The following is a 23,728-nucleotide window of genomic DNA, read 5'->3' on the forward strand; positions in this document are numbered from 1 at the left end:
CCCCAGAGGCAGAGGTCAGGGCGATTCAACGGCAAACCAAGATATGGCGAAGGAGGATGGAGACCACCAGAAGCTAGGAAGTGGCAAGGAAGAATTCTGCCCAGAGCCTCAGAGGGCGCACAGCCCTGCGGACACCTGGATCCCAGAGTTCCGGCCTCCAGAAACAGGAAGGGAAAAATGTTAGTGGTTTTAAGCCATCCAGTGAGTGGTGCTTCGTGACGGGAGCCCGAGGCGCTAACATACTCCCTAATTCATCGCTCAGTTAATTTCCCCCCTTCAAACAGACTCGTGTTTAAACAACTGGCACACATTTTGTTAAAAAGTAAATCTCCCACTGCTGCTATAAATGGAAGGCCACGCTCCTCTCCAGAAATAGAAGGCGCCTTAAACGTAAAGACAGTGGAAACCAGCTAGCGGAGCGCCGTGCAGTCGCCTGAAGGCTCTGATCTGGGGGCATCCTGGTTAGAAAGGAAGATGACCAGGTGAGGAAGGGCGCTGAAGCCACAGAAGCGCCCAGCAGAGACCACTCGACGTGTCAGAGGGAGGAAAGGAGGACGGAAGAGGGCAAGCTCCCTTACTGCCCGAAAACGTCTCACCCTGAGTCGTCTCCCAGCGCTCAGGATTCAGGAGTGGCCATCCATCGGCCCCCACCAAATCCACCCCCCTCTTATGTCCTGAGCAGCTCGAGGCCCAGAAAGCTTCAGTGATTGGCCCAAGGTCACACGGTGCTGGTGGGCAAGGCTGGACGTGAGCCGAGCTCCTAGGCGCTTTCCAGGAAATCACGCACGGGAGACTCCGTGGTCCCGTCCAGCGGTCCCAGGTCAGGCCTGGACTGCCACAGACCAAGCACAGTGACGAGGAGGAGGGCGGTAAACTCCGAGGGCCGAGCAGACAGACTCAGCCCGCCCTGAGCCCACAGCAGCCACGGCCGCTCGAAGGCCATGCAGACTCATCACCGCGCTTCAAGGCAGTCGGACGCTAGCACAGCTGGGCTCACGCCGAGGGCTATAATTCAAGTGACGATCACAGCCTCTTGCTTCCTGCTTCATGGGACTGTCCGTATGGAAAATCAGGGTCGGTGCAGACAGCTTTCCCGCTCCACACGTGTGCATGCTCAGGCGTGTCCAGCTCGTTGCGACCCCACGGACTGTAGCCCGCCAGACTTCTCTGACCGTGGGATTCTCCAGGCAAGCATGCTGGAGTGGGCTGCCATGCCTCTCTCTAGGGGAGCTTCCTGACCCAGGGACTGGACTGGCATCTCTTGGGTCTCCTGCGTTGGAAAGCGGGTTCTTACTAGTGCCCCCTGGGAAGCCCTGTGTTCCATGCAGCCACATGCTGAACAACGGCAAGCATGGGGCACATCCGCACGGGCATCTCCTTCCCCCTCATCTGGCCAGGGGCCACCCTCTTCCGCGTTCCCCCGCTACTCCTTGCCTCTTAGCTTCCACTGGCTGCTCTGGCCTGGGGGAGGGTTGGCAAGGCTTAGAACATAGAGTCTGATGCCCTCGAGTTCACACCCCAGCTCCACGGTGCGGCCTTGCGTAGGTGGCTCAGCGTCTCTGAGCCTCAGTTTCCTCATCCGGGAAATGGGTCCCTTCCTCCGAGGTCGTGTCTGTGAGCGTTTGGCTTGGCGCCTGCCACATGGCAGAAGCTCTGTAAACACTGGCTGTCTCCACCTGCCAGAGTGAGCGAGAGTCCTGCAACGGCCAAGGAGAGGCCCACACACAGGGCCGGCGTGCTCCAGTACCCCGGCCCCAAAGGCCCCCTCTCGGCCTCTCTCCCATCCATCCACCCGAGGGCGGAGAGGCCCGTGGTGTGCAGCAGGCCCAAAGTGGACAAGTGGGTTCTTTGAGGGGGTGCGAGTGTGGTTGAGCTGGCATGGGAGGTCGGGATGTCCACACAGGTCGTGTGCAAAGCTGCTCAATGGCGAGGGTGGAGCCAGGGGTAGCAGGAGGGGGGTGCGCTAGCCACGGCCGCAGGCGGAGGGTGGGTCCTCCCCTGCCCCCACTTGCGGGGTAGAACTCTGAGGAGACAGGAATTTTCACTCCAGCCTGGCCCCTGGGTCACCATGGCAATACAGCTGCTGGGGCATGGCAGCCTGGCGGGTAGCCTGGTGGTATCAGGACAGATGCTTGCGGGCCTCTGCCGGTGCGAGGGACGGCCTGGTGTCGTCTGGGTTTGCTTGGCTCCTGACCCTAGACGACAGGACATTCATCAGGTTAAGGGATGTCCTGGGCCCAAGGCTTTCCATGGGCTTCCCAGGTGGCGCTAGAGGTAAAGGACCCACCTGCCAATGCAGGCAGATGGAAGAAACGTGGGTTCAATCCCAGGTCAGGAAGATTCCCTGGAGGAGGGCATGCCAACCCACTCCAGTATTCTGGCCTGGAGAATCCCATGGACAGAGGAGCCTGATGGGGCTACAGTCCATGGGGTCGCAGAGGGTCGGGCATGACTGAAGCGACTTGGCACACAAGGCTTTCTGCACGCAAGTGGTGAAGACCAGGCTTAAAAGCAGCAGGTGGTGCACAAGCGCAAGCGACGATGACGCTGCTGGAGACCAGGCTCAGGGCCCACGTGGCAGCCACCGCTGCCTCGGGCTCTGCACTTGCGCGAGGAGGGCGCCAGCTTCTGTCCTCCTGCACGGCCTGGCTGGGTAACCTGGGCCTGTGTCCCCCTCCCACCCGCCAAAACGAGCCTCTCACGCCCGGTCAGGCCCCTGAGATCTGACCGGTAACCTCCTTTCTCACCGTCCCCAGCGCGGTGTGCTCGCTCGCTCACGCCAGCTGGTTTTGTCACCTTGACTTTGACCTTCACAGTAACCCCGGGAGGGACCCCAGCCCCATCCTCGTTTTACAGATGGAGAAAACTGCAGGTGTTAGGCGCTCAGTCTTGTCGAACTCTGTGCGACCCCACGGACTGCAGCCCGCCAAGCTCCTCTGTCCGTGGCGTTCTCCAGGCAGGGATACTGGAGCAGGTGGCCACACCCTCCTCCAGAGGATCTTCCTGAGCTAGGGATCAAACCTGGGTCTCCTGCATTGCAGGCAGATTCTTCACCATCTGAGCCACCAGGGAGAAACCAAGGCTAGTTTGGGACTGGTCCTTTGCCTAAGGTCACAGCTGGTAAGGGGCAGGGCCTAGAACCAAACACACATCTCTCTGAACCCCAGAGCCCACACGCCTGCCCTCCGGCCGGAAACCAGAGAGGAGAGAGGCCTTCTCGGCACCGCTGTGTGTCCTGGGACAAGCCGCTTGCCCTCTCTGAGCCTCCATCTCCCCAGAAGTGGCCACAGAGGGCACCTGGGGTCACCTAGAGCTGACGGGTTCTGAGATTCCAGGAGTGGAGCTGGGGCGGCCAGCACACCGGGGGCCCACCCCAGCTGGCTCAGACGACCAGTCCTGAGGACCCAATCAGGACAGCCTTGGATCAGGCCATAAGTGGGAACAAAACAGTCAGGGAGCTTGCCTCCTCGGCTTTGTTTATTGTCTGGGAGCTGGGAATATTTTGAATTGTTGTGTTTGGGGAGGGAGGGAAAAATAACCAAATATAAGAAGGCAGTCAGTGAGCGGCCCGGGCAGGAATGCAGAGGAATTAGGCCTGCCTGGGTATGTCTGGGAGACGGGGATGCTCCCAGAGGCCCAGCACCCTCTGTGGCAAGAATTCTCCACTCCGACAAGACGTCCAGATTGTCTGGACAATGTCAGTTAAAAAAAAGTCTCGTTTCCAATTAAATTAGGATTTTGGAGGGTGGGAGCCAGACAGGAAGGTTTTTAAGCTTCCTGGGTGAATTGGGAGGATGAGCACTGAGGCTGAGAGCCAGGGCCGCCCACAGCACCGCCCGTCCAAGGTCCGGGGGGTCACGATGGCTGGCCTGGCCCGGAATTCCAGGTTTGGGTGGGCTGGGCGGGGCCTGGGACTGGGCATTCCTCACAAGCTCCCGGGCACCGCTCCTGGTCTAGGTGGGGAGGGTCACCCTCTGGAAGCCTCCTCACTGTGCTCATGACTCCAAGTGTGGTCTGGGGAGCTGGGGCATGTGGGCTCGTCAGAAATTCAGAACCTCGCCCTGCTAGCGAAACTGCCTGTGAACCCGTCCCCAGGAGGCCGTGAGCCCCGCAGCTGAGCTGGCCGAGGCCACCGTGGCTAGCCCGTGGTGCCGTAGACAGGGAAACTGAGGCACAGAGAAGCAGGCCGTTAAGGACCCCTCGGGGGCTTGGATCTAGGTCTCTCTAGCGAGGGTCTCTCATGCAGGGTTGGCTGCAGAGTCTTCAAGACGGGTGCCGCGAGGGGCTTTAGCCCCAGCTCCACAAACAGTCAATTTTACAGCTTGTGGACCCGAATGTGTGGAAGGGTGGCCCGCTCAGGGGTGGCGGGGCGTCTGAGGGTGGCTCCGCCCCATTCGTTTGCTCAGCAGAGGCCTGGGGGCACACCCCGAGAACCGGGCCCCACTCTAGGCCTGAGACCCGGCAGACTTGGCTCCGCCACAAGAAGCAGGCAGCCTCGACGTGGAAGTGGATATGAGCAGATGGACATAAAAACCATCAAGGGGCACGACACGGTTCTCCAAGTTAGGGTGGACGTGTGACCCGGTCTTGAGGGAGGAGACGCTGGCCGGAAGGACAGGAAGGAGCCAGCCTGCGGAGGGCTGGGGTAAAGCCCTCTGCGAGGACAAGCGGCCAGCAAAGACCCTGAGCCTTCGCTTAGGGTTTGCAGGAGGCCTGGAGGGCTGTGTGGCTGGAGGGGGAGGAAGAGGCGCGAGACAGAGCTGGGGGTCTCAGAGGCCGCGGAGGCTGTGCTGCTGGGCCAGCCGGCCACGCGTGGGCTGCTTCGAGGGAGGAGGAACTCAGTGCGTCAGCGGCTCTAACTTCTGATTTTTTAAAAAATATGTTTAGTTCAGTTCAGTGGCTCAGTCGTGTCCAACTCTTTGCGACCCCGTGGACTGCACCATGCCAGGCCTCCCTGTCCATCACCAACCCCTGGAGTTCACTCAAACTCATGTCCAGGGAGGTGGTGAAGTTATCTACTTATTTATTTTTGCTGTGCTGGGTCCTCACTGCAGCACGGGCGTTTCTCTCGTTGCGGGTTCACGGCTCGCGGGCTGCAGAGCACACCCTCAACAGTTGTGGCGCCCGGGCTCGCTAGCGCTGCAGCTCGTGGAACCCTCCCAGATCGGGGATCAGGCTGGTGTCTCCTGCATCGGCAGGAGCGATTCTTCACCACCAAGCCACCAGGGAAGCCCTTCTTTTTTATTTTTATTGGAATATTCATCACACTGAGGGATAAGTTCAGACCCTACGTGTACAGCATGGGTGTCTGCAGAGGCAGACGCCCCCCGGGATGGGGGGGAGGGCATCACCAGATTGGGAGAGGGCAGCCTGCCAGCCCAAGACGTGGTCTTTCTGGCAACCCCTCCCTCACTCCAGGGGCCACCACTGCTCCTATTTCCAAGACCACAGCTTCACAGCACTGACCTAGAGTCCACGTGCATGGCCATTTAAATGGCAGTCTGTGGTGCCGGGTGTCTCTGCGACCTCCCCTCTAGTTTGGGGGTGTCAGGAGTGCCCCAGCAAGGTTTCCGTCTCGCATCCTCCTATGCGTGTCCCAGCCTTCGGCTTTCTCGGGAATAACGCTGCTGTTCACACGCTTGTACAGTCCTCTGCGGACCTCTGTTTCCTCTCTCTCTGGTCAGCGCCGCTGGCGGTGCTGGCAGTTCAGTTAAATGGATGTTTCACCTTCTGAGACATCGCTGAACTGTTCTCTGCAGCCTCTGTGGCATTCCTGCTCCCCACCACGCGGGGAGGGGAGTCCCGGACCCCTCTGGCTGCTCAGCGGAGAAGGGCTGGGCGGGAGGGCGATCGGGGAGGAAGCCTGAAGTCACCAGCAGAGGGGGCGGGGGAAAGGGTGGCCTGGCCTGGGGGGCTGGACAGCCGAGCTGCCGGGTGAGAACATGGGCGCACTGCCCCCTCCCTCGAAGGTCTGTCTGCCACACCAACACTCTCCCCTCCCCAGGGCAGACCTGCTGTTCCCACCAAGGGAGACAAGGAAGGGTGCCCCGGAGGCCTGCCACCCACAGCCCACAGCCCACAGCAAGGGCTTCCCAGGATGTGCCGGGCACGGCTGGGCACCTTTGCCTTCCTTCTGGGTGCTCCCAGTCTGGCTGAGATCCTGGTGGCGGGGAGGGCAAAGGGCAAAGCGCTCCGGGGGGGGGGGAAGGAACAGCATGGGGCAGGGAACTGCTCAGGCGAAGTCCAGGCCGTAGAGAAGCCCAGAGCGTGCAGGCGGGAGAGGGTCGGCGAGCGTCTGATTAACCAAAGGCTGGGCTCCGTGCCATCATCGCCCTGCACGCTCAAGTCTTCACTTACTCTTCAAGACAACCGGGCACAGGGGTTCTGCCCAGTCTGCTCTGATGGATCAGGAAGCCGAAGCAGAGAGGGGACACGATTCCCTCGGGGTCCCGCAGCCTGTGAGAGACAGAGCTGGGGCTTGACCGTGGGCCAGAGGAGGGTAGGCAGGCGGGAAGCCAATTCCCGAGGCTGCGATGTGCTGAGGAAGCCTCTGTGGTGCCACCATCTGTCCATCCACATCCAGAGACGTGGACACGGCTGCGCCCGGGAGAGAGGGACCAGGTTGGGGGCCGCTCGGCCGCTCCCCCACCATCCCTTCCTCTCCTCCGGGAATGAGGGGCACGGCAGCCCACCTCACGACCCTCGCGCTGGCCTGATGGCCCAGCATGGCTGGACCCCAGCAGTATCTCAACTCAGCCTGATACACGGATGAGACGGACCATTCCCTGGCTAGGAACGAAGGGTTTTGTTCAAAGCCCTGGATCGATTTGGCCTTATTATTGCCGGCTGCTGAGAGGGAAGCATTGGAGAACAGCCTTTTCAAAATCTCATCCAATCCCTTGGAGTCCAGGGCCTTCCGTGAGCTCTCCCCAGTCGATTTCCGTTCCTGGAATGGGAAGTTAGTCTCCAGGGAATTTCAGGCCAGAATGGGGCTTCCAAATGGAACCTCTGCCCGGGTTTCCTTGAAGGTCCCTCCTCCCGCCAACGTGTCCGCTTCCTTGGTGCTCACAGCCGGATCCCCGAGCCTCAGCTGCCCCCTGACTCCCCAGCCTCACACTCAGCCCTCCGCAGGGAACTGGCCCCTCGGGAGCCAGACCCCCTGTGAGGGGGAGGCCGACGCCTCTGAGCTCCAAGCGACCGTAGATAAGGGGCCCACGGTGGCTCCATCTTGCCACCTTTTCCAGAGAAGGCAGATGTTCCAGTTCGTAAAACTCTTGCAACTATTTGTTCACAGCAATTAACTCAAAATATTTTAAAGTCCAGTGGAGTCCAAGTCAGTGCAGACCTCCCCACCCCCAACCAAGTTTGAGACCTGTTGTCACAATGAGGCCAGACTCTGATCACCCCCTCAGGCCCAGACAACAGGCCCGCAGGCCCAAGGCCCACAGAATGCGGTGGGGCGGGGGGCACCTGAGGGGTGGACCCTGGGGGTCTCCAGGCTCCGGGTGGTCCTGCTTCGCCCTGGGTGGAGGTCGGAGCATTTCCCATCACCTTTCCGCCTCCGCTCCCCTCCCCCTCCCCCCCCTCCTCCCTCTGCCCTCTGGGGCTGGGTTGTGCCCAGCAGCCACTGAAGCCGCCCCCACCCGTCCACCCCAAAACCTTTCAGTTATGAGTGTGGCCTCTGGAACTAGGTGGCCTGGGTTTGAATTCTAGCTCTGCCTCCAGCCCCCTGGCAAGCGACTTCATTTCTCTGTGGCTCAGTTTTCCTTTCTGTAAAATGGGGGAGATCACTGGCGCCACCCTCACAGTGTGGTCTCGGGAGTCAGCAAGTTAAGATATTTAAATGCGTCTACAGTGCCCCGCAGGCAGTGGTGTGGCTCAGTGCCACCCAAGCGTTCCTTAGATAAACGCAACAAACATTTGTTGAGTACACTCTGTGTGCCGGGCCCAGGGCTTGACCAAGGCACACAGGACAAGGTCCTGTCCCTCAGGGAACGGGTGGGCCGGAGGGAGAAAGCAGGCGGTTGAAAGGGCCCCATCCGCGCTCCTGTGCCCATATGGGCTGCGCTACACTGACCCGCCCGGAAGTCAGCTGTCCCGACAGCCTTTCCAAACTGAAGCTCCGGACAGGCCACCGCCCAGCTCAGCGCCAGTGGCCCCCCAGCCCACGCTCACTGGCTCAGTCCAAGCTTCCTTGCAGCTCAATCCTCAACGCCACAGTCACCTCCCTGCACGGGGACCTGCCGCTGTGTGCAGTGACGGGGCTGCAGGGAGGCTTTGCGGGATGTCTGCTCCTTCCTTCAGCGCAGGGACAGCCCCGTGCACCCCAGGAGGGGAGCAGGGTGGGGACTCAGCTGCCCAGCCTCCAGACTTTGGTCTCCTCACCTGTAAAAGGGGTGCAGGTGCTCTGAACTCAAAGGAGAGAGCTGAGGGGGCCAAGAGTGGGCGCCACTCGGGGCGGCTGCCGTACTGCAAGGCACTGCCAGCCCCTGGGCGCTTCCTGGAGGAAGGGGCACCTGGGTCAGCAGAGGGGGTCAGGCAAGGCCTGGAGAAAGGCACGGGAAGTCAGGGGCCAGGGGCTGGCTGGGCTGGAGCTGGGGGGTGGGGGCAGCCTCTAGAAAGTCAAAATGGACAGCAGGGGCCTCAAAGAGCAGAGAGAGATCTGCCTTCTGGAGGGAGCTCCAGAGTGCCTCCAGGCGCTGGACTCGGGCTGGGCCAGGTCTGGTGTCAGGGGTGGCTCTCTGCGGGGCCCTTGTTTGGTATCTCTTCTCTCAACCTCGGTCTAAAAGGTTCTCTGCACACAGCCGCCCAGCTGCGGAGGCGGCCTGAGAGGTGAGCGGTCAGCGTTGGGCTCAGAGAGGGGAAGGGCAGGCTGGAAGCCACACAGCGCGGCCCTCAGGCTGGGCACGTGGTTTCTGCAGCCTGCCCATGCAAATAAGGACAAGAATAATGGCACATTCCCCATTTTCATTTAAAAATAGACACTTGCTTGGCACTTAAGTGCTGGGGAGCTGCTGTTCTGAGCCGTCTGCACTCTTCACCTCGGTCTTCCTGGCAGCCAGGGAAGATGTATCCCCAGATGTATCCCCGTCCCTCTTCCCCGTGTTCCCATTTGAGAGCTGAGGAAACTGAATTAAGAGAGGCAGCCTGAGCAGTGCCCTAAAGTCACGGATGCCCTAAGGTCAGCGAGCTGGGGCAAAGCCCAGAAGCCAGGGCGCTCTGTCCCAGGGTCACCCTGAGGCCCCCGGGAAGGAGGTGGGAGGGCAAAGTGGTCGCCCGGGTCTTTACTGGGGGGGTGGGGGGCATCCAGAGGCTCAGAGAACCTGAGAGGAAGCAGAGGCGTGGTTTGGACCCCACCGCTCTCTGGAAGCCCTGGCCGCATCCCCTGAGCCAGGTGGAGGGCTAGCTGTGGGCTTGGTGCTTCGCGCTGGGTTGGGCTCTCCGGCTCCTCATCGGAAGACCGGTGGAGGGGGCTGAAGACGCCCCTTCTTGGCCCCCCAACCCGCACCCCGCACCCCCGCCTCGCCCTCCTCGGCGTCAGGCGGTAACTAGGTGCCTCGAGCGGCGCGCTCCACTGCGGGGAGCAGGGACTGAGCGCTCGCCCGCCGCACGAGGCCGTGTGCGCGCGCTCGGCGAGCCCGGGGCTCTTTGTGTCCGAGCTCGAGCGCGCGTGCGTGTGCGGTGTGCGCCTGTGCGTGTGTGTGTGTGTGTGAGCGAGAGTGAGAGCGCGCGTGTGTCCCCCGTGGGGGCGTGGCCGGCGCCCCAGACCCGCCCCGGGCCCGCCCCCGGGCCCGCCCCCGGCCCGGCCAAGCTGGTATTTTTCCACCCAGCAGGATGGGTGATGCTGAGAGCTGCCTGCTCAGACAACAGACACGCGAGGTCAGGAAGAAGCCGCTTATAAATTACTGCTTCCTCCGCGCCGCCGCCAGCGCCGAGCTCCGGGTCCTGGCCGCAGCCCGGCTCGCTAGTCAGCGCCGAGCCCTGAGGACCGCGAGCTCCGAGATCGGGCCCCGCCGAGAGGGAGCCGGAAGAGCGGACCCCGCGGGCCAGAGATCGCGCCGGCGGGCAGTCCCTCGGCGCGCGGAAGCGAGCGCGGCCGAGCGCAGCGCCGTGGCCGCCCCAGGTACCGAGGGAGACGGAGCCGGGCGCGCGGAGCCCCCGCCTAGTCCCCGCGTCCCCCGCCAGCCCCGACCTCCTCCCCGCCCCCGGGGGTCCCCCAGTTCCACCAAGGGCGGGACGAAGGGTCCTTCGCCCCGTCCCCCAGCGGGGCTGTTATTGTTTCCCGGCGAAAGGGCTGGGGCGTCTCAGCAAGGAGCCAGGTGTGTGTGTGTGTGTGTGTGTGTGTGTGTGTGTGTGCGCGCGCGCGCTCCGGTGTCTCCATCTCACTGGGGGTCTGCAGATACCTCCGTGTCCCCGTGTGTGTCTGTCTGTGTGTTTCTAGGGGTGGCTGTTTCCCCGGGCACTCGCGTGTCCCCCTGTGTGTCTGCTGTTCCGTGCTCTGGGCAGTGCCTGTGAATGCTCGGGTATGTGTGTCTGTGATACCTGTGCGGCCGTGTCTTGGGATGCTGCCCTTGTGCCCCCTGGAGTGCGTCTGTGTGAACCTGTGTGTGTGTGTGACTGTATCTCTGAGTGCCTGGCTGTGCACGTGTGTGTCCCCAAGTGGGGCTTCTGTCTCTGGCTCCCCGTTGCGAACACTCGCGTGTCCTCGACTGTACCTGAGGGAGTGTCCCCGGGTGCCTGGAGGACCAAGCACCCAGTGCTGGTTCTCCAGGGCAGGGCCAAGCAGGTGGAGGTGACAGGGTGGAGCGGCTCCGAGGGTGCGGCGGGCAGGTGGCAGTGCCAACGTCCAGCCACCTGGAGCGGCAGGATGGAGGCCCCCAGGGACAGCCGGCGGGGCCAGCGGGACACATCCTTCTCGAGATCTCTCCCTTCCTGCTGGGGGTTCCTCTTTTGTGCTGGAGGCTCTGGTCCCCCTCCCACCTGGGGAAGTCAGAGGGAGGCTCTCAGGGGCCTTCGCCGGCTGCTGGCGGCCGAGGCTTCGTCCTGGACGGGAGGGGAACCTGTGGGCTGCCCTCCCGGGCACTCGGAGGGAGGTGTGTGCTGGGCTGGGCTATTTTGGTCACTGCTTGGGCTTTGCCAGATCCTGGCCTCCCCCAGGACCAGCCCCAGAGGCTTGGGAGGCAGCCCTGGCCCCCGTTTCCTGCCTGGGGAAATAAATCAGCTCAGTAACTGCCCGGACACTTGAACAGAGGGTCTTGGGGCTGAGGTTGAGTGGTACGTGGCTCCACTTGGACTTGGGAGAATCGGCCCCTGCTTTGGCACTGCTGCCGTTCAAATAAATGTCATGGGGGAGATCTTTTTTTAATTTCGTTTTAATTTTCTCTTGGCTGGAAAGGAGGGGAATCTCATCCAGAGACTCCCAGCCAGAAGGAGCTTATTTTTATGAGAGCGAGCGGGTGGTGGGCGCTTAGCAACCGGCTGCCTCCCTCTCGACCAGGGGGGCATCCGGGGAGTGTGGGGTGGGCACACAGCGAGCGGGCTGCTGTGGGGGTGCAGTGGGGGTGGAATTCCATCAGAATGGCGTGGAGTGACTGGCGGGCCCTGGAGGAGAACCCCCCGTAGCGTAGGAGTGGGAAACTGGCTAGAGGTCTTGGGCCTGGTGCAGTACCCCCTGCCCCTGTTGACCTTGGGCAGCCTTTTTGGGGGGCCTCAGTTTCCTCCTCTGTAAAATGGGTGGAGTAAACTGGTTAAGGGGTAATTGGAGAATGAGAGGCAGGAGCTTGTCCCCAGGGAGCCAAGTCCAAGGACTGCGCCTCTGTCTTAGCTGGCAGACGACCTTGGGTGATTTCCCCTGTCCACTCTGAACCTCAGCTTTGCAGTCCAGGCAGCAAGGACGCCAAGCCGGCCTCACGGCGTCCTTGAGGGGATTGAGGGAGATGAGGCTGAATAAGCCTGTGGTAAGCTGTAAAGCCGGGCTCGGCTTCGGAGCTGCCGATTAGAGGGTGTCACGAGGTCCTGGGTCACTGTGGTGTGTGGCAAGGGCCGAGTCTCGACCTCAGGCTCTTGTCCTCTGGGGCTGCCCTTGGACGACCTGTGGCGCAGCTTCGGGCGCCCTGCCCTGCCCCGCCCCGTCCTGCCCATCTCACCCTCAGGAGATCCGGCACCACCTGTGTAGTTGGAAGGCCCCAGTGAGTGGGCGGCGCCCATTTTACAGATGGGCAAACTGAGGGCTTCCCAGAGGACTTGGCCTCGATTGGACAGCGCCAGGGTCAGGCTTCAGAAGCATTCCCTCAGCCAGCCATGAGTCTGGGCTCTGTGGAGCTTTAGTCACTGCAGAGTTGAAATTGGACCAGCACCTGGGGAACATGAGGGACAAAGGTCCTCAGGGTTGGAGGGTGAGTGTGTGGGCCCCTCTGCAGCTTAATTCTGCCCCTAGTTACTCATTCTCCCTCCTCTGTGCCTCTCCGGGGGCCCCTCCTACCCCACTGCCAGCACCCCCCTCCCCACTGGCAGTGTAGGCTCTGAGGGTGGCATTTGCTCACTGTCTACCTGTCAGCTTGTCAAGGGATTCGGAACCCTGTCAGGCTTTATCTGAAGGCCTTTCCAAAGGTCCCGAAATGAGAAGACACTCGCGAGTCATTCAGCACGTTCCTGTATACAGGAAAGAGCTGGAAAATAAATGACAGAGGACACCTGGGGTGCAGCCAGGCTATAGCTGGGAGGGGTCCGAGTGGGAATCCAGGCTGGCCTTGGAACCCCAGGGTCAGCGGGCAGGTGTGGGCTGCCTCCCAACCTCTGCCAAAGGTCATCAGTGAGGTCTTCAGGGTCATGTCTCACTCCTCCGTGATGGCCAACTTATCTCGGCCAAAGTGAATTTACAGGTTCTCTGGGGAGGAGCCCTGTGTGCGGAAATTCCCGGCGGGGAGCGGAGGGGTGCTTTCAAGTGTGAGTGGGAGCTCTTTTCTTTTTTTTTAAACGTGCCTCATTTCTTTGGTCTGTTCTCACTGGGCTCTGGATTTGGAGTAGAATATTGGCCTTCAAAGAGCTCGCAGCCCAGAGAGAGGGAGCTTGGCAGGATGACCGCCCTTGGTGACCCCGCCGCCCGTGACTGCTCTCACTGGGTGTGAGACGCCAAGGGTGTAGGCAGGAGACGTTCCAGCTTCTCAGAGGAGGTGATGCCGGAGCTGGCAGAGGGACAGGGCGGGCTGGCATTCCAGGCAGGGGGGCATAGCAGGCGCAGAGGCACAGGGCAAGCAGTAGACAAGCCTCGCGGGGCACCCAGCTGGAGAGAGGAGTAGGAACCAGGCGGTGGAGCGCTGGGCACACGGGCAGTGGGGATAGAGAGAGCATCAGGCCGGGTTTAGGGGCAGCGGCGTAGAAGCCGGGTCAACCTGAGGGGGCAGGAGACCCTCACGGGGAGTTCGGGGACCAGGTAGAGGTCCGGGACCCAAGGTGGCCAGGCTACTGCTCGTCAGGGCATAAAAGCATTTTCCGTGCCAGCGAATCTTGCCTTGAGCTCTTGTCGTAAACACGGGGTGAAGGCCCGGACACACTGTTTAACAGGTACACAGGCCATTAACTGTGCCTCTGACCTCCTCAGAGCAGGTAGCCCTGGCGCCTGGGCTGGAGGGCATCCGCCCTGGACAAGGCATGGGTCAGGGCGTCCCTGCCCGCCTCACCTGCTCCAAGGCTTCGTTTGGAGACCATGGCTGAGGGGCAGGGGTTGGGGGAGGCAGGGAGAGGGCAGAGAGGATGGAAATTGCTCTTCTGTCTCTAAACACCAACTTGCAGATGAGAAATCGCCCAACACAAGCAAAGGGGAGGGGTGTGCAGGCAGGGGGGGGCGGGTCACCTTAACCGGAGTCTGGCAGCAGAATTAACCTGAGGGACTTGGTACACATTCAGGTTCCCAGGCCCCAAGTCCCCAGGGGATGGAGCCTGGGCATCGGTATGTTTCCAAGTTTTCAACTGTGGCTGTTTAAAAAAATCTATTAAAATCGAGATATGATTTGCATTCAGTGAAATGCAAAGATTCTGTTACGGTTTGTTGAGTCTTGTCAGATTGCTACACCTGTGTAGCCACCATTCAGGTCAAGCTGGAGAACATTTGCAGCTCCCTTGGAAAGTGGACGTGTGCCCTCCCGCTCCCGGAGACAACCAGTTTCTGATTTCCATCACTGTTAGGTTTGCCAGGCCTAGAGCCGGGTGGATTTATATGGTACCTACCCTTCTGTGTCTGGCTCCTCTCCGCTGGATGATTTAAGGTCCATCCGCGCTGTCGAGGGTGCCAGTGGTGCTGCTGAGGAGTGGACTGCTGCGGGGACGCCCCTCGGTTTGCTGTGTCCACTCTCCTGTGGAGGGACATTTGGCTTGTCTCCAGCCCAGGGTGGTTATGAATGAAGCTTTTATGAGCCCTTGTGTACAAGTCTCTTTGGGGGCATATATTTTCATTTCTCTAAGAGTGGAACGGCTGGGGCGTAGGGTAGATATTTGTTAACTTTATGAGAAACTGTCAAGAGGGGCTTTTAATTACAGAAACAGTAGAACTCAAGCAACGCAACACTGTACGAAGTAAAAGTGGTCCTTAAAGGTCCTTTTTTAAGAAGTGCAGTCTAGGCTTCAGTCTGTGCGTCTGGCTGACATTCTGTCTCGTCTCTGCCATCTACCCCCTCGTAGAATAACAGTGAGGCCTTTAAGAGTACACGTTGCCCTCTGCATGCAGCTTTGGCTGTACGCCTCAGATATCTAGATGGACGTGTATTCCTTCTAATCCCATTTTAGATCAGTGTTCGTTTCAGTTCTGCTTTCCCCTTGGACCCAGGGTTCGTCAGGACCTGTCTGGCGAGCTAGCTGCAGTTTTGTTTTGTCGTTAATGACAAGGCCATCATCCCGTTCTCGGTTCTGCCGTTTTCTCTATTCAAAGAGCAGACCGCTGTGGAGCCGACGCTCGTCCGAACATGCGGGCCTCCTGGCCATTCTGAACAGCTAGCCTGCCCCTGGGAGTCATTGACTGAGCCTGGCCTGTCTTATTCACCCCGAGTGCCTCCACTCAATGAATGAAATGCCCCCACCCGACGGCTTTGAACTTCCCTGAAAGTGGGCAGAGAAGCCGCCGAGGGCCGGAACCGATGCTTATTCAGCCCCGATGGGTCTTAAATCCCTTCCTGCATTTAAACCCTGTGCCCGACTCGGGGCTTCTCACCTCCATCTTCTGGAAAACTTCGTCCACCCTCAGAAAAGAGCCTTCTCGCCTGTCACACAGCTGGGACCTGGAAGGACAACCAGCGTCTCTGCCCCTCCTTCCACTGCACGGGCTTTTTTTTACTGCGCGTCTTCAAGGCGTCCGGCCTAGGAGAAAAGCCGGAGGGAGGGATGGTACATAGACCAGCCCCTGGGCTGAAGGTGCTCCCAGTCTAGGGAAAGAAGATCTGTATCAGAAAGGAGTTAATGAACAATCGCAGGGCGTTACTCCAGGGGCTAGGAACGCTAGGGAAGGTGGCTGGGGGTGTGGGGACTTTGGGGTCAGGGAGTTAAGCGGACCCCCCCCCCCACCCATTTAATGGATGGGGAGACTGAGGTCTGAAGGGAGCCTCCATCGGCAAGAGGCCCTTGTTCACACACTTGTGGTTCTGCCTGCTCCCTCACCAGCTTGGCCCTCAGCCTACCCTCCCTGAGCGGAGGCTGGGACGACGTCTCTGTGGGCTCCCTGGTGGGGACATTCTGCGCGTCTTCCCCTTCCCACCACTCTCCCCTCCGTACAGGATGGAAGAGCTGCAGCGGCGTCCCCGCAGAAAGTCCTTAACGCCACCAGGGTGCTGCTGCCTGCTGGGGGTGCAGAGTGCGGCTGGCCTTGGGTTTCAGCCGAGTCATGCTCCTTTGGGGCAGGGCTCAGGAAGGGGGCGGTCCTGAAGGCTCTGCCCTTCCGCCCCACGGCCAGTCGGCACTTGGAGACCCAGGGCCGCTCATGCCTGGTGGTGGACTCAGGCCTTGATCTTCAGAACAGCCGTTCTGTTACCCGATGGCACCTGGTGACTCCTCTCGGGGTGAACGCCACCCCAGCCCAAGACCGCAGCCTGCTCACCCAGATAATGCCTCCTGGGCTTCACTTTCATCTGTGGGGTTGCCAGGAAAGAGGGGGCTGGGGAGTGGGGGTGTCAGCTCTCACCAGCTCATCGCTGTCCGGCTCCCAGGCCGGCAGGGGCTCTCTAGTGCTTCGTGAAATCAGGTCCAAACTCCCCAGCCTGGCATTCAGGGCCTCACCTGATCTGGCTCCCATCCAGCACGTGTTCTCACCTGCTCCCGTATCTCAGCGCCCCGCGTGATCCGGCTGGTTTCTGCTCCTAGGCCCAGCCTTGGGCTCTCAGCCCACCCCATACCTCGACCCAAAAGGCCCTTCCTTCCTTCCTTCCCTCCTAAGTCCCACTCCCCCAGGGCCAGCTTTGAGGCCACCTGCTCCATGAAGGCTTCTTGCAGCCCCTTAATGATGCTGGCACATCATAAGCCCCCCCAAAAGATGATCCGCCTCCAGGTGGGCTTAATCTCGCCTTCCTCTGAGCCCCAGAGGACCTCTTCTCTGCCTGGAACCCAGACCTGCGAGGTCTTGCCTTTTATCCAGTCACCTGACCGAGGTCATGACAGGCTGCAGCGGCCATCGGTGCCCAGCACACAGATAACTGCTGCCTGAGTCCCTTTGTCCTGAAATAAGAGCCTGCAGTTTGACCGTCTGAGTGGGTCCAGGCTTGGAAATTACATCCACCCATCTCCATACATCCCTCCAACAAATGTTAGTTCCAGACCCTGTCCTGGGCCCCAGGCAGGTGGCAGGTGGACAGGGCAGACCAGCTCGAGCCCTCATGGGGCTGACCACAAGAGTTAAAGGACGTGTTAAAGGGCACCACAGCATCAGGGTTTGAGAGCCCTTGGCCACTGGCTTGCTATGTGACCTAGGCAAGCCCTTCCCATCTCTGATTCTAACCTGTAAGGAAGCGTCACTTCCAAAGGAAATGCCTGCTGAGTGAAGCTGGGAAGGACCCTTTTTTCTCTCTGTTGGGGAGCACACATCATCAGCACAGGGGTGGTGGTCCTGTGGGGCCCCCTATAAGGATTCAGCTGTGGTCCCATCGGTTTTCAGGATGTCCAAGCCCTCGCTCTGCAAGGGGCCACCTGATCTGGGGCCTAGAGTTCAGAGATGCTCTGTTCAGAGCTGTCGCAACAGGTCTTTAATGAAAAACTCTTCCTTGGGGGAAGAAAGTGGGGTTTTATTCCATCATTGGTAGAAGAGTATGTTGTTGTTCAGTTGCTAAGTCGTGACTGACTCTTTGCAATCCTATGGACTGCAGCCCACCAGGCTTCCCTGTCCTTCACTGTCTCCGGGAGCTTGCTCAAATTCACGTCCACTGAGTCAGTGATGCCATCCAACCATCTCATCCTCTGTCGTCCCCTTCTCCTCCTGCCTTCAATCTTTCCCAGCATCAGGGTCTTTTCCAACGAGTCGGCTCTTCACATCAGGGGGCCAAAGTATTGGAGCTTCAGCTTTCACCATCAGTCTTGAGAGTCTGTTGGACAGCGAGGAGATCACACCAGTCAAGCCAAAAGGAAATCAACCCTCAGTATTCTTGGTAGAAAAGTATAGGTCAGAATGAATCTTTAAAAAAAAAAAAAAAGCCCTGTCTTCCAGCCTCTGTCACTGGGGACTGAGCAGAATTTGTTGCTGCTTCCACTTCTCATCAATGGAAGTTGTGAGTTTGCAAAGATTGCATCCCAGGCCTGAAGAAAAGGGTACAAGTCACTGCAAGATGGTCTCCAAGGGGCAGCTCCAGGCTGCCTGTGTATTTTAAGTTGTTCACTCGGTTTTATAAAATCGAGCCAGTATTTTTTCAAGGTGGATATGTTTTTATTACCGCTGGCAGCTCAGTTTCTCTGAAGAGCCCCTCCGTCTCACCCAGCACACCCCTGGGACTCTGAAGCCTGCCCAGCCCACCGCCCCTTCCTAGGTGTAATCCAGCTGCTGGTGGGTCCCAGGCAGGTGGGAGCCTTCCTGCTGGATTCCTTCAGCAGGGCTGGCGGGGCGGCAAAGGGTAGAGGAACCCCCAGCCCTTTCAGGGGCCCCTTAGTGCTTTTGAGGGGGTGTTTCAAGGCTGGAACTGGAGGAATCCAGCCACCCCCACCCACCCGCCCACTTCCACCTGGGCACCATTCCATGGGTCCTGGGGGCAGGGTTGGGCCTGGCTGCAGCGGGCACCTCTCAGGGCAGCCTCCCTGCCAACTTCTGCTCTGACTGAGTCTGATCCACCTCCTTAAATGTAAAACATTCAACCTTCTGCAGAGAGGACCAGACAGCCAGTCTCTGCTGAAAGCCCCAAAGCTGAGACCTGGGATGCTGTTGCTGTGTTATTACCTAGGTTGAACCATGAGTTAAGGCTAGTGGTCCACTTGCTAAGCCTCAGGTCCCCTCCCCTCTCCTGAGCCATCCAGGGGCTTGTCATTCGTTGGGAGGCTGGGAGAACCCGGAGGATTTTTCTCCCCTCGCTTACCCTTTCATGACCTCTGACCCCTGCCTGCCATCCCCCAGGCCTCTGGGGGTTGTCATCTCTGCCCTGGGATGTTCCAACGACCGGGGGTGGTAGCTGAGCCCTGTGCCAGCGCTCAGACCCGGAAGGCGGAGGCTTCACTTGGGATCTTGTTAGAACGCCCCTTTCCCGGCAGGAGGACAAAGGTGGGGCCTGAGAATCTGCATTCCTCACCAGCTCCCAGGTGCTGGTGAGGCTGCTGATCTGGGGTGGGTGGGGTGGGCACGCTCCTCAAGCCAGGCCCTGGGCCTTATGAGAATCTGTCTCCCTAATCACCAGAGGCAGCTTCCTTCCCCTTTGCACATGGAAAGCGCAGGCCCCAGAGAGCGCAGGTAACTTGCCTGAGGTCCCGAAGCTGGGAGCTGGGAGCTGTGAGCCAGGCCAGGCCCTCTGGGCCAGTGCCACCTTGGAAAGGCGGTTAGCGGGGAAGCCGTGTTCTGATGAACAGTGTCCCTGGTCCAAAAGCCACAGGAGGCTTTTCAAGGCAGCCAAGTCGGATGTAAGTCAGGGAGAGCCAGGGCCAGCCAGGCTGCACGGTATGGGGTGCTGGCATGTGGCCTGGTCGGGGGAGAAGCCGGAGACGGGGTGCTCACAGCTCCTGGCAGACCAGCGTGGGGCCTGCCTGGAGCCCAGGGAGGCACCAGGTGGCATTTTCTGCCTCCTCGTTGTTTAGATAAATCCCAGGGTGGAGAGCTGACTAGAAGGGTCAGCAGTGGGACAGGCCAAAGCTGAGACCCGGTGCATCAGTCGTTTAAAGGCTGGCCTCTCCTTGCAATCGCAAGGGCGCTTTTCCTTAACTGGGGGTCTGCTTTGGGGACTGAAGGGTTATGGTCTCCTGCCTGGCTGGGCCTTCACTTTTGCACTGGGCACCTGCTCCAAGCAACTGGGAAGAGTGGAATAGATTTAAGGTCTGGGTCCTCGAAATGTGGTCACTGGCAGGAGCAATCTGAACTTCGAGGGGAGCCTGTTAGAATGCAGAACCTGGGACCCTGCCCCGAGCATCTCCACCCCAGCCCTGCTGACTCAGAACCTGGCGGGAGTGCCCAGTCCTCTGGGTTTTAACAAACCCTCCAGGCTTCACTTGGGAGAAGGGCTGATTTCTCTGTCTCCAGCCAAGTACCCGGGGGTCGGGGAGGGTCAGTCCTAACCTTTGCAACTGGCTAGAGTACCAAGGCTGCCAGGGGACCTCAGACATCATTTCCTCTGTGGGTCCCTTTTCTGATGGCCCGGGTGTCAGAGAGAGAAAGGGATATGTATAAACTCACACTGCAGTTTCAAGGCAGATGGAGTCTGGGATCCTAGGGCGGCAAGTGGTAGAAATCAGTTCACACATATTCTGACTCCTTTAAGGGAAGAGCCCAGAGTCACACTTCAGGTGTGGCTGGATCGAGGTGCTGAGAGAGGTCACGGGGCCCCGTTTCTTTCTCGTTTTTCTCTGTGCTCCGTGTCGCCCCTCTGGTGGCCCCACTCTCCCTGGGGTGCCCCCAGCTGCACAGTGTGTTGCCCACCCCCACCCCCGGCAGAGCCACCTCAGCCTAGAGAGAGCTTTCCTTTTTTCCCAGGGTTTTCCGCACAAGCCGCTGTCGTCCTTCTCAGCGTCCAGTCTTGGTCCTGTGCCTGTCCTGGAGTCAGTCATGCCAGCCCTCTGATGGGCTCAGTCCAGCTTGCATGCCCCCTCTGGAAGTAGGAGGTGGGCTTAGCCCACCCAGAACCCCGGGGGCTGAGAGGAGCGGGGTGGGGTGGTCTCCAGGGAGAACAGATGCAGGGAACAGACAGACCCAGAGAAAGGGGTCCAGGTGCCTGCACACTAGCTTGATGCAAAGGGGCTTGGTGCCATTTTTCCTCTTTTCCGAGCTGGGCTGACCTGCTAAGGTCTCACTTTGGACCCAGTTATCCTCCTCTGTGTCTGGTTCCTTGAGCATTGCACCTGTAATTGTACACTGAACATGCTACCTTCCTCGCCCCCTTTGCGTCTCTTCCCTGGGCATGGTCCTGGATAACAGCCGTGCCGTTTCCACCGCCCGCACCCGCTGCAGACATTACTAATCCACCCAGAGTTCACAGAGCCACGTGTCCACCCGGAGAAGGAAGCCTCGATGGCATCCTTGTCCGCCTTCGCCATGGGATTCCAGGCTCCAAGAGAGCGAGGCCCTCAGCTTTCTTATTCACTGCCGGGCTCCCAGGGCCTCCAACAGTGCCTCCCATGTAGTCGATGCTCGATAAATAACTGACTCGGCCTTCCTACGCCCAGTGCCCGGGACACAGCAGGGGCCCGTGTGAGCCTGTGGGGACGGGGGCCCCGTGGACTGCTGGAACCCAGCTCTGAGTCTGGGGAAGAGGCCCTACGGGCAGGGCTGCAGGTACAAAGAGGAAGTAAGTGCCGAGTCCTGGAGGCCTCTCTGCTCTAACAACCCCTCCCCACCCCGACCGCCCCCACTAATCCATTTTACTGCTCATCGAAGTGTGAGGCCTTCCTTGATAAGGAAGCACTTCCTGGTTTTCTGCATTTTTTTAATCCAGGAAACCTGGAGAGCCTTCCAGCACAGCTCTGCTGGTGAAATGAGAGGCAGACGTGATCCACCCCCACTTGCCTTGTTTCTCAAAGCGAGTCCCAAAGAACCGAAGGGGTCTATTTAAAAAAAAAAAAAAGTGTTGAGGGTCAGTCACATCTGGGGACCACTTGACTCAGCCCAGTTCAACAGGTGTCCCTGGAGCACTGAAGCTTATCCTCTAACCAGAGGATGAGTGTTATTAATACATTCTTCATCTAGACAGTCACTCACAGCCCTGGGCGCATGGCTGAGCCGGGGGGGCAGCTCGTGGGAGCGCAGGTTTTGGGGTTCGAGCTGGGGGTGGGGGTCGCTTACCCCTTCTCAGACAGCAAGAAGAGCCTTTCCCTCTCTTGACGGCTCCTCCCAGCTCTGCTTCCCGCCCCTGACTATTTTAGGGACCCTGCACCCGGGCGAGGGGTGTATGAGCGTGCGCCTGTGTGTGAACATGTGGTATGTGTGTGTGTGCACTCGTGTGTGTGTGTGTGTGTGTGTGGAAGCACCAAGTGCCCCCCGGATGTGGACGGGTTCCCAGGGCCTAGAGCAGTGCCTGGCATGGTAGACACTCAATAAGGAACTGACTCCGCGTTGCTGCCCCCAGCGCTGCGGGCTGGGTGGCCACGCGGGGAACAGACCCCAGGGTCCTGCGTGCCTCACAGCCTGACTAGACCTCTTCTTCCCTTCTCTGCTGCCTCTCCTCGCCACAGGTCCAGAGCAACAGAGCTTTGTGAGAAGCCTCCAAAACGTAAGTGGCGTCTGACCTCCCCGCGGTCGCGGTGTCTTGCCATGGGTGGCAGGGACCTGTGGGGGTGGCGGGGGGGTGGATTGCAAGATTCCAGATCGAAGTGCCAGGACCCTGTCCGCAGGTCAGCTGGGGATGGCGGGTCCACGGCCCAGCTTGGCCACCAGTGTGCGTTGGTGGCAGGGAGACGGCCCTGCAAAGCTGCTGTACGCTGATTCCAGAGTCCTGGCCCGGCTCCCTGCCTGGCTCCGCACCGGGCATGGAGGGGGCCCTCGCGGGGTCGATGCTGAGGTTCAGGGTCAGGCGCGTGTGAAAGGGGCTCCCAGCTAATGGGATGCTCGAGAAATCGGGCTGCCGTCCCAGGCATCTTTTCATTGCATTTTCTCTTTATTAAAAAAAAAGGAAAACCTTCAGGGAAGTTGCAAGAATGTTACAGTGAAGCCCTGTATGTCCTTCCATTGCATCTTCCCACTGGGAGCAGTTTCGTCCTGGGCTCCGTGGCTTTACCGTGAGCCGTGAAAACAGCCGCGTTTGCGTTTACTGGGGTTGCCTCTGCGGGGAGTTCTGGGTGGTGCGTTTTCCCTCTAATCCTTCCACCTGCCCTTCGTGAGAGCAAGGACTTTCGGTGCAAGCCCTCAGCGATCAGCCCTGGAGCATCTCACGTTGACACGGTTCTGTTATCTAATCGACGTTAATAGCGTTTTGCATTTTGCCAATTGTCTAGTGTGTACAGAACTCCCCCCCACCTCCACTCCAGTTCAGGGTCACAATAGGCTTTTTTTATTATTTCTTTTTTTTTATTGGAGGACAATTGCTTTATGGTGTTGCGTTGGCCTTTGCCGTATACCAGCATGAGTCAACCACAGGTATACCTATGTCCGGTCCCTCCGGAGTCAGCCTCCCGTTCCACCCCCACCCCACCCCTCTTAGAGCACCCCGCCCCTACCTGTCGCACAGCACTGGCTTGAGCACCGTGTGTCACACAGGGCGTCCCACTGGCCGTTTATTTTGCATGTGGTGAGGTGCATCTTTCCATGCTATTCTCTTAATTTGTCCTACCCTCCCCTTCCCCTGGGCTTCCCCTGTGGCTCAGCTGGTAAAGAGTCTGCCTGCAATGCGGGAGACCTGGGTTCGATCCCTGGGTTGGGAATATCCCCTGGAGAAAGGAAAGGCTACTCACTCCGGTACTCTGGCCTGGAGAAGGCCCAGAGAATTCCTGGAGTGCCGGGGTCCAGCCCCGGTGGATCCAGGGTGATTCGAAGGTGGGGACGGAGTCGGCGTCTTTGGAAAATTACATATTTAATCACAGATATAGAGAGATTGGAAATGGATAGTGCAGTAGGAAGATTAGTGGAGAAAAAGAGGCTGAATAACTTGGATTACGTGCAATAGCATCCATGCTCCAGATGGGAATTCAGCCAGAAAAACGGGAGCAAGAAAGAAGCGACATGGGGGAATCAGTCTTTCCGGAAACTGATCCGATTTCTTTATTTTTGGGTTTGCTTATATACCTTTTGTTACACATAGGGATGAATACAGAGTCACGCGGGGGTCAGCAGACCTGACCTTTATCAAAATCAGGTGCTTCACATAAATGTATAAAAAAAGGTCTTAGGGATATTACATCATCTTCTGGCCATGAGTGAGACCTGCTGACATTTTATGATCCTTTCTTTCTGATAACCAAAAAACTTATTTCTTCCAAGGGTGTTTTTTCTTAAACCAGGCACCACCCTCCAAATAAAGTTACATTCCTATGGGGTGAGGGTGTAGTGAGTTACAATCAAGAAAGGAATTTATTTAACCCAAGGTTAACATGATTAGTCTCAAAGGTTAATACTTATTTCTTCCTATATGCTTAAAGGTTA

General features: G+C 59.1%; 1 protein-coding gene across 1 annotated transcript in view; it reads left to right on the forward strand.

Annotated features, from left to right (window-relative positions):
• The first annotated feature begins 9,834 nt into the window (after positions 1-9,834).
• SLC6A6 (solute carrier family 6 member 6) overlaps positions 9,835-23,728 on the forward strand; it is an 81,206-nt gene continuing 67,312 nt past the window's right edge. Inside the window, exon 1 of the mRNA XM_052653033.1 lies at positions 9,835-10,123. Coding sequence (XP_052508993.1) covers positions 9,835-10,123 — 289 coding nt within the window. The remainder of the gene's footprint in view (positions 10,124-23,728) is intronic.

Source organism: Budorcas taxicolor, chromosome 1 (genome assembly GCF_023091745.1).
Source record: "Budorcas taxicolor isolate Tak-1 chromosome 1, Takin1.1, whole genome shotgun sequence".
NCBI lineage: Eukaryota > Metazoa > Chordata > Mammalia > Artiodactyla > Bovidae > Budorcas > Budorcas taxicolor.